This window comes from Hemicordylus capensis, chromosome 1, assembly GCF_027244095.1.
Source record: "Hemicordylus capensis ecotype Gifberg chromosome 1, rHemCap1.1.pri, whole genome shotgun sequence".
Classification (NCBI taxonomy): Eukaryota; Metazoa; Chordata; class Lepidosauria; order Squamata; family Cordylidae; genus Hemicordylus; species Hemicordylus capensis.
This window is the reverse complement of record NC_069657.1, coordinates 168,051,718-168,065,190: the sequence shown is the minus strand read 5'-3', so window position 1 is coordinate 168,065,190 and position 13,473 is coordinate 168,051,718. Positions and strand designations below refer to the sequence as shown.

General features: G+C 41.7%; 1 protein-coding gene across 7 annotated transcripts in view; it reads left to right on the top strand.

Annotated features, from left to right (window-relative positions):
- The window catches only part of LYPD1 (LY6/PLAUR domain containing 1), a 27,853-nt gene extending 14,380 nt beyond the window's left edge, over positions 1 to 13,473 (top strand). For 5 of the 7 annotated variants that reach the window (XM_053253410.1, XM_053253391.1, XM_053253416.1 and 2 more), the window contains 3 exons: positions 8,461 to 8,619; positions 12,578 to 12,635; positions 13,229 to 13,473. In XM_053253410.1, coding sequence (XP_053109385.1) covers positions 8,533 to 8,619; positions 12,578 to 12,635; positions 13,229 to 13,467 — 384 coding nt within the window. In that variant the 5' untranslated portion in view covers positions 8,461 to 8,532 and the 3' untranslated portion in view covers positions 13,468 to 13,473. The remainder of the gene's footprint in view (positions 1 to 8,460; positions 8,620 to 12,577; positions 12,636 to 13,228) is intronic. The other 2 variants (XM_053253370.1, XM_053253380.1) reach the window with 1 other exon arrangement.

Sequence of the window (13,473 nt, the reverse complement as noted above, 5' to 3'; positions counted from 1 at the left end):
ATCAACAAAAGGAAGTACTTTTTCACCCATGGCAAAATTAACTTATGGAATTCTCTGCCAAAGGATGTGGTGAAAGCCACCATCCTGGGTGGCTTTAAGGAAGGCTGAGATAAACTCATAGTAGCCATAAAATCAATGGCTACTAGTCTGAGGGCTATAGGCTACCTTTAGCCTAAGAGGCAAGATGCCTTCTAAATACCAGTTGTAGGGGAGCAACAGCAAGAGAGGGGACATGCCCTCAGCTCTTGCCTGTGGGCTTCCCAAAGGCATCTGGTAGGCCACTGTGTGAAACAGGATACTGGATTAGATAGGCCTTGGGACTGATCCAGCAGGGCTGCTGTTATATTCTTATGTACCCCCATTCTGTATATGTTAAAACTATGTGATGTATATTTTAGTAGACTTCACATACAAAGTGGTTGTTCCAAGTCATTTATGAGCCTTTTTCAAAATGGTATTCGCAAGGGTCACCAAATGACCTTGGTATTCGCAAGGGTTCTGTTCCATGCTACAACCACAGATACAGAAACCGCTAATATCAAGGCATTGGGAAATTGGGGGTTAGGTTCTTGGTTTGAGGAAAACCTCCAAAAACATCGAATTTGGGGGTATATGGGGGAAGCTGTATACTGCCTTAGCTGCTCCCGAGTCGCACTCTGCTCCAAATCAGCCAGAAATCTCTTCTCCCCCCACCTTTAAAAATGGAGCCATTTTGAGGCTCTGAAACAAAAAAAATGGCAGCCGTAAATGACCTCCATGGTCATTTCCGGCCATCCCAAACCATGGATAAATGAGGTTGATCACACACACACACCCCTGGTTTTTCCCGTGTATGCCAAGGTCGGGAGATCTAAATCCATGGATATAGAGTCTGCAGACGTCAAGGTCTTACTCCATAGTATTTTTAAACTAATGAGACTTGCAAACAACTCTGCTTATAATGTACAATCTGGACAGGAACTCTTTGTAGCATTCAGTGGGTACAAAAAGAGACGGTGAGGGAATGAGCAACCTCCGTCATTGGAAAAGGCTCTCCAGAATGATGGGCATGGGCACTTGCTGTTTATGTCTGTTGCAAAAGGTAGAAGGCTGCTGCAAGTTGTTTTCCACTCTTGGTGCTTGTCTAGAATAACTTTATAGCTCCTGGTATCTGAAGCACCCAGCTACTCTCTGTTGACGATAAACAAGACTGCATGCGGATAAAAGAATTATGGTATATGTTATTAACTTTCACTATGTGCTATAAATTTAGAGCTCTGGATATATTACCATTCAGAAAGTGTTTTCAGATGCTAAAGCTGTAGGGCATGTTCTGTTATTAATAAATTGCTTCCAATCTTACAGTTGCCTGTAACACTACAAAGAAGCAGGAGATGAACTAAATTAAGTGCATTAGATAAGGTGAAACCATGGAGAGTTTATAATAAATTGCTTTTTTTAGTGCTTTTAAATACAGTAAGGCAATGATAGATCTAGAAGTTGACTAGAAGTAGTTAATGACTTGAAAAAACATGAAAAGAAAAATGTAAAAAAAGTTGATGTATTTTAAAGGAAGTTGCGATTTCTGGTTGAATGACTTTAATTTCTCACAAGGATATGGACAATAGCTTTTATGTTTTTCTATTTCTCAGACTTGTTCTAAAGGTTTATACAGTGATAAGATAGGGTGCCCACAGGCTGCTATTTTAACTGTTCACAATTGTAGTTCTCCAGGCTACTAAATGTGGCTGAAATTTCACATATAAATGAGTAACTTCAAGAACAATTTCCAGTGACCTGTCTAAATCTCTCACTCTTTCCTTTCAATGTGTATTATAATAAAGTGGATGTAATGACAGCAGTCCCTTTCATTTTATTGTTTGGATCACTGTGGGCAAAATCTGAGAACTCTCATCTGCTACTAAACCCAAGCACCAAAGGGCTGAAAATTTTATAGTGCTATTATTGCTAATGATGCTGTCAAAAGAACTGAAAGCATTAAAAAAAAAGTGGTAGGATGTTACCCTCTCACTAGAAGGAGATTAAGACTACCTTTCATTAACACATACTGGCTCTTGAAAATGTAATGTTCCCAATCATGGAAATCAGAAGTCGTCTTCCCATCTAAATTAATCCTCCTTCACGGCTTGACCACAGTATTGCACTAAATCTGCTTTAATGCTAACATGACTTCCTCATAACCAGGGTTTGCAAATCCATTTCAAATCTTTAACTTGAGCATTTAACTCACATTACCTGTGGAACCATGAAAGGGAGTGTGTGAGTCAAAAGTATCTTCCTGATCGCCTCATCATTGTTAGGCTAGGGCCTGGATCTAAGTTGCTGCTCCACTTGCTCATGGGAACTGCCTACTATTTTTGTTCCCAATTGCAATCACCTGTGCTTCACAGCATATGCTAAATATTTGCAGAGGCTTTTTATAGGGGTACAATGGGCTGCAAAGAGATAGATTGACAATTTTGCCATTCCAGCTGCAAGTAGAATTGCTTCTGCTGGCATAAACAGCATTTTGTATGCAGACCATGGCATTTTGGCTGTATCAGGTTGCTAAAGATTAATTCTTCAGGAAATAAATACCTAACAATTACTCAAAACAACCTTCACTAAAGGCCCTGTCGGAGGTCTTGTGCCCCTGCTTCCTTGTTCATGCTCACCTAAAAGTAAGCTTTGTAATAAACTCATACCCATACAATGTGCACAAACCAGTTTATCTAATATTACCATATTTTGAATACTTCAGCACAAGTATTCCAAATATAGACAAAAATGTCTTAAAGCATACCTGCACCCAGGGTTTTATACATGCAGTATCTTCTTCCAGTCTCTACCATATTTTCTCTCAACACACATCTGAAATTTAAGTCATTTCCACAAAGTTCTTAGTAGCGAAGTCACATTGGGGGAACAAAACCCACCACATGATGTGTTGAGAGAAGGTGTCTCTCTTGTAGGTTATATGCTGTCACTGATTTCACATCTTATGTGGCCAGCTTGCTGTGTACACATCAGTTTTGCAGTGCCAAACACCATACACTGCGAAGGGAAGATGTGCATCTCTAACTACTTACAGATATGTAATACACATGCACCTGAGAAATTGCAACTGTATCACAACTCCCGGGCACTTAACCTTGGTACTTATCCTTGGCAATTTGAAGATGTGTATCACCCATCCACTCTTTATAGAGTTCCGCACTGCAAACATCGGCATATACAGAAGGAACTAGCCTTTAAGAGTCAGGCTTGGTAGGAAATGGGGGCATGCTATGCAACTGGAATGCCTCTTGCTTCTATTTGACAGGTTGCTTCACTTGTATACATAAGCAGGACAATGAGTTAAACTAGAAGTATTTCTAATCTAATAGAAATGACTAGTATTTTGAAGCCTGTTATAATAACGGGCGCTAGCCTTTTCCTCTCCCCTTTACTGTTTAAAAAAAAAAAAAAAAATTCTGACGACGACGCTGCCGCCGAAGTCCCACCCTCCCTCCCTCCCAACTTCCGAAACCACCTTACCCCTCCCGTGACAGTTGAGAAAAGAAAGACCTAAATTGAAGAGGGAGAGAGGAGCTCGCAAGCAGTGCTCCTCCCTCTGCAAAGGCTCTGCCCGAACTGGCGCTTGGGGCCGAAAGGGACTTCTGCGGCAGCATTTTTACTTTTACTTTTCTTCGGCCGCCACCCACCGTGGCCCGTGTCTCCGGCCAGGCCGGCCACCCAGGGCTCCGGCGGGCCCGCCACCCACCGCCGCCGCGGCTCCAGCAGGCCCGCCACCGCCCGCAGCTCCGGCCGGGCCCTCCGCTGCCCGGGGCCTCTCCCTTGTCGCCACAGCGTGTCCTCTGGCCAAGGCGGCGGCGGCCAGTGTCCCCCGGCGCCGCTCACCCGGCTTCTTCGGGGTGGCCGCTTCTGGCCGCCCAAGATGGCCACCGGGTGCCGGTGGTTGTGTCTCCCTTGCTCTGTTCTGCGCATGCACTGCGCGCATGCGCAGAACAGGCCAGGGAGGCACGGACGGACACCAAGCGTTTTATTATAGAGGATTAGAAATATTTCACCTGTAAAGTGAAGTTGTGATAATTTTATAAAGCTTTAGTGACACTTTATGCAAATTCAGCATTGGTCTGTTTTCTGTACTGAAACTAATACATTATGCTACACTAGGGGAGCATTTCCATTGAATGTCTTTGTAAAGTCTACTTTCTTCAATCCCCTGGGGATTTAGCTGGATGTGGTGTTAAAACACTGAAGCTTGTGCCTAGGAATCCAACACTTCTTTTCATCAAAAGCTGCTGCATGGGGCTTTTAATTCTCCAATCCAATGTCCACCCCCCCCGCTCAGAATAGCCCCTTCCCCATTTGCTATATACAGCAGATAGTTCTGAGGGCAAATAGCAGCATTGGCACTGCAAGAAAAGTGAAAGTGGGGGGATTAATGTTCCTTGTCATGTTTCATGATCCCAGTCTGGATCTGGGGTTCCCACATCTGCTTTTGGTGAAAAAAGATACGTTGGGAATATCAAGCATCCTTATGGGATGAGTGTGGTGACCCAGAGTACGGTAAGGAAACTGGTTCTGCAGTGGAAGGGAATAGTAGGCAATTACTGCAATAACTGTTATGCAAAAAATAACTTGCTAAAGCAAGGAAATGCCAACTTTCAAGGGGTGGCAGAAGGCTGCATTTCAGAGCCACAGTCTGAATGTTTAAAATGCCCTGGCATTTGTCCTGACCTACCATTTTTGGTATGAAATGGATATGTTAAAGTATCTAAATAGATATTTACATTTTGTCAAGGGAACTCACTGTAAACTGAACGCTGCCACCATTTTAAATAATTATGTTTGGAATTTGATTTGAAACAAATGTCCTTTTACCTATAAATGGGATTCTTTGGGACAAAAGCAATGGCCCACATCTTCCACAGCACTACAAGGGTGGAATGAGAGCTTTGCCCTTGTAGAGCCACTGGAGAATAGCGGCCTTGCTCTGCAGACCAGCATGGATTGAGGGGAGTGGGAAATGATTTTTGCTTTCCCCCCCTTCCTACAAAAGCCCTGTTCACTGCCAGGATTATGTCCCTGAGGGTTGCACAGCCCTCTCGAGCTGCACTGGGCTGCAGAGCAAGCCTTCAGCTGCTCTTTGAGGGCAGAGCCCTTCTTCTGCCTTTATAAACCTGCAGGAGATGTCAACATGCAAGACCTTTATTTCATAACAACTGCAATACTGTTATCGTTATGCAGTTTCCATGCATCTTCCACTCTAGTCACAATGTGGATTCCACATTTCAAGTGAATAAAATTTAGGATAGTTCAGCAATTCACAGCTAAGCACAATGTAATATGAAGGAAGGAACACCATCTACAATGGAAAAAGTAGGTAATTTGTAAGTTCAGGTAGACAGCTCATCAAAGCGAGTGCTTCAAAGAAATGAACTTGCAGACTTCTGTAAAAACACAAAAAAATTGGGAAAGTTGGAAAAGGAAGAGATAAATGGGCCCATTTGCAAGACTCTTATCAGTTGTGAGCTGAGAATCCTTTATCAGCTTATGTGCAAGGTATTCAATCTTGTCTTTATGAACAAACAAATGAGAATAACATCCAAGAGAAAACACTCATAAATCACAAAAGTGCATCATTAAGAAAAGGATAATTATTAATTACTAGCCTGTCCATATGACACAATAAAAAATTAAATCTAACAGATACAGCACAGATTGACTTGAAGCACAACTAGGACTACAGATGAGACAGTGAAAAACAATAGAACCCATTTCAGCAAGTGACTTTGTACTTCACACAAAGATGGCAGAAGCAATACTGGTTCAAGACAAAAAATGATTGTTTGGCAGAGTCAGAATTTTATATTTGGGGAGAAGTAGAAGCACTAAAGTAACTAGGCTGTGTTTAAACAAGATCAGAAAGAAACAAGTTTATATATTTAAAGTATTTTGTTTAGAGGCCAGGCATCTGTTACACAGAATGAAAGGTAGACAGTGTGGAGCAATTAGTAGTGTCTGGCATAAGCACAACTACACTTAATCTGTATGAGCCTTGAATTGAGTGAGTGTGCTGGGGGAAATAGCTGGAGGAACAACAGTTCTTCTTCCCATGAGAAGAACATTGCCTGACATATTGAGGCTTGCAGAACACGCACATTTGCACCAGCACAACATTAGCTTAGTTGCACTAAAAACAGCAATTTGTATAAGAGTACTACTGCATGGAAGTTCACATTAAAACAAATGAGGCATGCCACTGTTGTATGACCACAAGCATGGTAGTACAGCTAGCTAGTGTAATAGTGTTGGGCTAGTTAATCCTCCCACAAATGCTTCGTTCCTGTGGATGTTAGCCATTGTCTTGACCCCAAACAATGCTGCTAATGAAAATTAACTGCCCTTCAGTCAAGAAATTGGCCAGTCATCCAGTTACCTCCAGTGACACCATCAAAGCCTCAAGATAGAGGCTGATGGAAAACAGCTGTGAGACCAAGAAGGCATCAGTCCAAGGGCCAGTCTTCCAGAGGTGGTTGGACCCTTGATGAAAAGGGAGAATGAGGCTTTCATCAGCAGAGACTGTGCCTTATAGCTGCTTCCCTCATGCACACAAAGAAGACTTTTGTGAATATTTATTCAGCAACAACTCCATTCTTCCCTTCTCCTTTCCCTCTCTTTTCCTTTCTGACTTTGCCCCCACACTCTTTACAGGATCCCTCTGAGACAAACATCCAAACAACTAAGTACAAAAGACTACTGAATGCAACAGAGCTCTTGGCAAGAGCAGCTTGACAGAGCCCAGCTGCATCACTAACCCCTCTGGCCACCATTACTGTACTTGGATAACATGTCCTTGACTAGCTATAGGTGAAGACTGAGATAATTTGTAGTTGAGTGGGAACCATTGTTTAGAAATCTTTGTAAAGCAATAATGGGCCAGACATTTCTCTCTCAGCCTAAGCTACTTCACAGGGTTGTTGTGAGGAGAAACTTAAGTGTTAATTAACTTAATGAGTACCCAGAATGTTGGGGGGCAATATGCTAAATCATTGTAAACCGCTTAGAGAGCTTCCAGCTATAGAGCGGTATATAAATGTAAGTGCTATTGCTAAGTATGTAGTACACCGCTCTGGGCTCCTTGGAGGAAGAGCAGGATATTTTTAAAAATGTTAAATAAATAAATAAATAAATAAATAAAGTTCAGTATTATACTGCCTGTCCCCCTCTAAAAAATCATGTTGCCTCTATCATTAGGGAAATGTGATTAAAATCTTGGCGGGTGGGTTTTTTTGTGTTTTCCCTAGCCAAGAGCCCTGGATTGTCTACCCTGTTGTGGGCTCTACCAGAAACTAATAACAGCAAGAGCTTATTACAGGCCTCAAACTAGTGACAATAAAGAATGAAATGTAGTATTTCTCAACTGTACCTGCATATTCCAAGATCCTCTGATGTACACTGGTTTTGTTAAGGAATTATGGAACTCAAAACATTCTCTACTAGAAAGATAAGGAGAGTAATAACTGGCTTGTTATGGTTTCTTAAGGCACAGTGTGAATAAGTGTACCTAAAGCAATAGCTTAATTCAGAAACGCACTATGAGAGATTCTGCTGCTACTTTCATCCCTTAATCAATCCTGATGAGTGCAATATGAAGTGGGAAGGATAGCACTTCAGGTGATGGTTTTATGACTTAGATGGGGCAAAAGAGAAGAAGAGAGATGAAATACATCAGAGAACAGAATCGGCTCAGTATTAACTTGTTTTTTGATCACAGTTGAAGCTGCTTTGCTTAGTCAAATCTGGGCTCCATTTCATTTCATTCCATGCCTTGTTCAGCAGCTAGTTAAGATGGGTCTCTCCCTCTTTGATTATATCCACTAACATCCTAGCTACATTGCAAGTGTTGCCGGGGTTAAGGACAACAAGTAGTATTTCTACACCCTGCTAGCATTTAAAGTAAAATAACTTTTCACATTCTTGGAGTGCTCTTCTTTGGTATTCTCAATAAATATATAAGGATTAGCCCATGCAGGCAGAGCATTACAGTGAGATGTACTCTTATTTCTCTTTCAAAAATTTAACATGTGGGGCAAAACTCATTCTCTGCCCCCAGAAATGCACTTTGCCCTTGCTGTGCACCCTGTAACTTTTCTTCGTCTGATGCGACCACTGAGCTAAGCAGTCTAAGACATGGCTTTTAAAGTAAAGAGTTCACTTCTGTTCACTGTGTAGAGTTCACTGTGTAGCATATGCAACACAGAATTCTCAGTCAAAGGTTATTATTTTCAGAGTATAGAATAGATACACCTGATGCAAATTTGGTGCTTTCCTTTTTACAGATAGTAGGATAACACAGCTACTTTTGATTAAACAAGGTTTGTTTCTTTTTTCCTTAATGATTAATGAAAGCACATGAACTACAGTGTCTAGTGTTGCCTAAATAATATAACCCTCACTTCACATGTTACCCAGAGTTAACTCGTCTTTGAGAGTTCCCTCTATTGGATGCTTGTGGAAATTGTTTTTTTGACATGAGGAGCTGCCATGGAGGAGATTGGAGACAAAGTTTCTGAGGATGCAGAGCGGACTAAATTTTGGAAAGGAAGAATTTTTCAGGATGTTGAGAAGAAGGTACTTATTTGCTAGGCCTGTGTGTTTTTGAGTATTCAATAGGCCTGTGCATTTCAGAAATGGTCTAATATAGGACATTTTGGAGGATATTGGAAATAATTCTGATCTGAAATAGGGAAACCTATTTTGGATCAGAATAATCCAAAACCATTTCAGGGGTTTGGGGGGAAATTTCAGGAAAAATCCAGGATTTTGGAGCATAAATGGTGACAGAAATACAAATTGGGCTCCACCTCTTTTTCCCTTTATCATCACTGGGGGGAAATGTGTCTTCTTCTGCCATCTATTTGTCTACCTGCCGATCCATTAACTGTATTTAGCCAGTTATTTGCTCACCAGTTTAGAAATTCTTGGATGTTACATCAATTTGCCTGTGATTCTTGGATGTGACATCTGAAAACTGTGCACAAGTCAATGAACTGTTTCTTTGCCCATTTATGGATGACATTTTTTTTGAGACTTCTAGTTTTTGTGTGTAATGATACACCTTTGAAATTGTATAGTTGTTTCCTATGCAACCTCTTTTAAATAATTCCTAAAAACTTATCTTTTACCCTTGTTAAATTTGTGTATTTGTGCCCACACCTTTCTAGGAAATGAAATTTCTAGGAAAGAAAACTTAAATGCGCTGTTGAATGTATCTTGTATATTAATTAATTTGGGTCCTGATATTCTCTCCATCTCACCCAGTGGACTATAGTACAAAAACAGAACCAAGATTCCACTGTTTGTTCCCTCACAACCTGAGGTGGGGGATACATTTGCCTTATGGAGAAGGAGGTGTGCCCCTTATCGTGCCGATAATGTAACATATGAGCTGGGCAATTGATGTTTTTGCCAAGTTATGAAAGGCTAGTGGCATAATTCAGCCACTTCCCCTTTTTTAAGGTCCAAAATCACATCACATGGAGGGGATGAGTACAACCTGCTGGCTTTGCCACCATGCAGATGAATGCTAAGTAGTAGTGTAAAGGTAAAGAAGTGGAAGTAACCAACATACACTAAAATGAACACTGGATTCAATTGTTAAAATTATAGCATGTGGATCATGTGCAACAAGCTACAAAAATAAGCAGACTGTGCAGACAAACTGTTCAAACATTGCAGGCAAGTCCACAATTATAACATGATTTCAAACTGCACTGCTCCGAAGTTGTCTAGTATTAAATGCAGTGGATTTTCTGGGGAACTGGGATTTACTGTGGGACTCGGTGCTAGGGCCTCTACTTTGCATGCAGACGGTCCCAGGTTCAGTCGCTGGCATCACTAGGAAGGGTTGGGAAAGATTCCTGCCTGAAACTTTGGAGAGCCACTGCCACTCAGTATAGATAATACTGAGCTAGATAGGCTTAAGGTCTGACTCAATTTAAGGCTGCTTCCTATGCTCCTAACAGGTGGGGTGTAAATTGAATCTTCACCACCTTGTAGCCACCATAGGCTAAATTGCCACCATGTAGAGGACTTCTCTGGAAGCATAAACATATGCCAGACAATGTCCTGCCTGTTAGTATTTAAATTAAGTGGATTAAGTATAATACTTCACGTTTTCAGTTACAGGATTTACTGGAGTTCTGCTACACCACTGGGTCATTTTTTAAAAAGTGTGGTAGATGCAAATACCATTACCAGACATCACAAGTCTAAATTAGGTTAATTTTTGGGATCACATGCTCTCTATAAGCAGCATTATTACTTTAAGTGCAAGACAAATGGTATAGCTTTCATAATAATCTGTGTCTGTGATTTATTAGAGGAATGTAGGAAGCTGCCTTCTATGGAGGGCCTTGGTCCATCTAGCTGAGTATGGTCTACTTTGACTGCTTTGCATGCAGAAAGCCCCAAGATTAATCCCATGCATCTTCAGTTAGGACTCTCCAGGACTTTAGGCCAGAGTCTTTCCTAGTCCTACCTGAAGCTGCCAGGGATTGAACTTGGCACTTTCGGCATGTAAAGCAAATGCTTTGCTACTAAGCTATGGACCCATTCCCAGCTATATGTTGGCAGAGCCGGAAGATGCCTTAGGGGTAGAACCACAGGACATAGAGAGAAAATCATGCCATAGGATTACTGACATACTACTTGTTCCATCCCGGCAATTTAAGAAATATTGAATTAGTGACTAACATCCTAACTCTATGCTAGTGTAACAAACAAAGCTGTGCTAGTGCAAAAAGACTGCATAGCTGTGCTGAAGTCATGGGGACTTGGGTATTATGCTCTCGTGCTATTTCACAGTTTCCCAGCAGATTGTATAAGTTGTGTATGTGTGACTCTTGGGGACGTATGTTTGTGAGCCACGGAAGAGGGACGGGGAGCTTCAGAGGGAAGGGGAAATTGGTGAAAATCCCCCCTTTCTCTGCCTGTGTGATACACCACACAGTGATAAACTGAAACTCAGCACTACTGTATCTGTGCAGTACTACTCTGAATGTTGGTCACTTATGACAAAGTATAAACTGCAAGTGTGTTCACATATACACAGGGGCTATTCTCACAGGGGCTACGGGATCCCAGCCCAGTTTCCATTACACGTGAGAACTGCCGGGAGCCACGGTGCTCCCAGTGGCGATGAACCGTCTTGGGTAGTCCGCCACTTAACCTGGGTTTTGGGCACAAGAGTACCGAAAAAGCGGGTTGTTTTGGGTACAAGAGTACCCAAAAAGTGATCATGTGTCACTGCACCACAGCAATTGTTGAGTAGCCGCCTAATGGGGAGGCTGCAACAAGCCTCCCGGCAGAGGCTATCCCATGCACTCGTGCAAGGTATTCTGGCACTTCCAGGGGCCGGGAAGCCCCCAAACCATGGTGCCCCAATCTGCTCCGTGACAGAGCCAGTAATTGTCTGGGCGGCCGATCCGGCTTCTCTGCAGGGAGAGCAGGTTGAGCCTGCTCTCCCCACAAAACCTCTTTAGGCTCTTCACACTGCTCGTGTGGAGAGCCTTACAGTCTCAAAAGAAGCCTAGTCCACTAATCCATTTCAATTTGAAAAAACAAACATATATAGCTGTTAAACATAAGTATACAGTAGCTCCCTCATGTTATGTCCATAACTGTGGTTGATTATCTTTTTTGTATAACTGTACAAAGAACAAGGTTCTGGTGGTTGATTTGCAGATAATAGATCTCTCCGTTAATAAGTTCAACAGTAGCTTCTAATCACAGGCGATTGCTGTCTTGGGAAGGGAGGAAAACCTCTTTTCTATGCTTCATTTTCCCTGTCCATATAATATTGTTTATCTGCTGATACAAATGCTTTTCATAGATTAGGTGGGAGACACCGATACACATGATGTGCAGTGCTACAGCTCCAGAAGAACACTGGACCCCAGGGCTTCTGCAGACTCAGAACGCAGCACCAACACTGTTAAGAATGGGTGGTTAGGCTAGCAGTCCTTCCACCTTTTACCCGTTGTTGCAAATGGGGAACATGCAGATCCTGTCAGCAGCGAATCACAGGCATATTTATTTTATTTTAAATCGCTAGATCAAAGCTTAAGCTTCAGTTCAGCTTTACATCTTTCTTGGACAAACTCTTTACTTTTGTTATCTGGGGCTGTTTCACTGAAAATATTAAATACAAGTGTTTGGGTTTGTTTGTTTGTTTGTGTGTTTGTTTAAATTGCTCCACATAGGTTTAATTCTTTTTCCAGTGCAGGCAAAGGTCAACACAGATCTTTGGGAACAGGAAGGGAATTTGTTTTAAATTAACCATGAAACTTATTCTCTCACTCCCAGGTAAGCCCAGAGCAAGTTTAGATGCGACAGAAGTTTGGCGTTTGATAATTATATTATTTACGCATAAAGCCCACAGCCAAATTTCTATCAGATCACATAAAAGAAGAGACCATGAGCTGACTTACACATACACTGTTCACTCTTTCTTTCTTTTTTTAAAATAAGATACTTGTGTTTATTTTATAACCTGTATAAAACATTAAAATACATGTTTATTATCTAGGTGTGTGCTCAGTTTTATGCAATTAAAAAGTTAAACAGACACAGAACAGGCTTTACAGGCAAGTAATTTTTCTTCCAACTGTTGTTTACCTAACGTATTACAATACCCTAGATTACTGGACTAGAGAGGTTTTTTAAATCTTTGTGTTCATTGAACAGTGCTTTGTAGATGGTGAATCCCCCATGAACCTTTCATTATATGTTTTTTTTCATACATAAAAGTACAGAAGACCACCATGTCCTGAAAATCTAAAGCATAAAAATTGCCATGGGTGCTGCTGGCATTCATGTAATACCTTTTGAATGTAATCAGATTTCAGGCATAAGATTCTGACCAATTTATTTGTAAAGAGCTTTTTAAAGCATTCAGTGCCAAAAAGTATTGATTTTGCAATTTCCAGGCTTTATGGAGAGCAAACGCAAACTTAAGCAAAGGGAGGAATATTCTCAGGAGAGTGCCATTTAGTTATTTCACTTCGTTTCCTGAATGCAGAACAGGTGATGGTGGGCAAGGTCCCTTGAAATGCACAGAGAATCAACACCACCAGTATTCCTACAAACTTGGCAGTTCCCTCCAACAGAAAGGGCTGACATACAGCAGAAAGCATGTTTGTTCCTATCAGACTAAATAAACTTTTGTTCTGTGTCACAGGGACCCTGTATCGCAAGTCCTGCGCCTCCTCTGCAGCTTGCCTCACGACCTCTTCCGGATACCAGGCTTTCTGTACGCCGGGGAAAATAAACTCTATTTGTATCACTTGCTGCAGCACTCCACTCTGCAATGGGCCCAGGCCAAAGAAGAGGGGAAATGCTGGCATCATGCCCAGGGCTGGTGTATTAACAACCATACTGCTCACTAGCTTGGCATTTTTATCACCAGCAAATTGCTAGATGCGA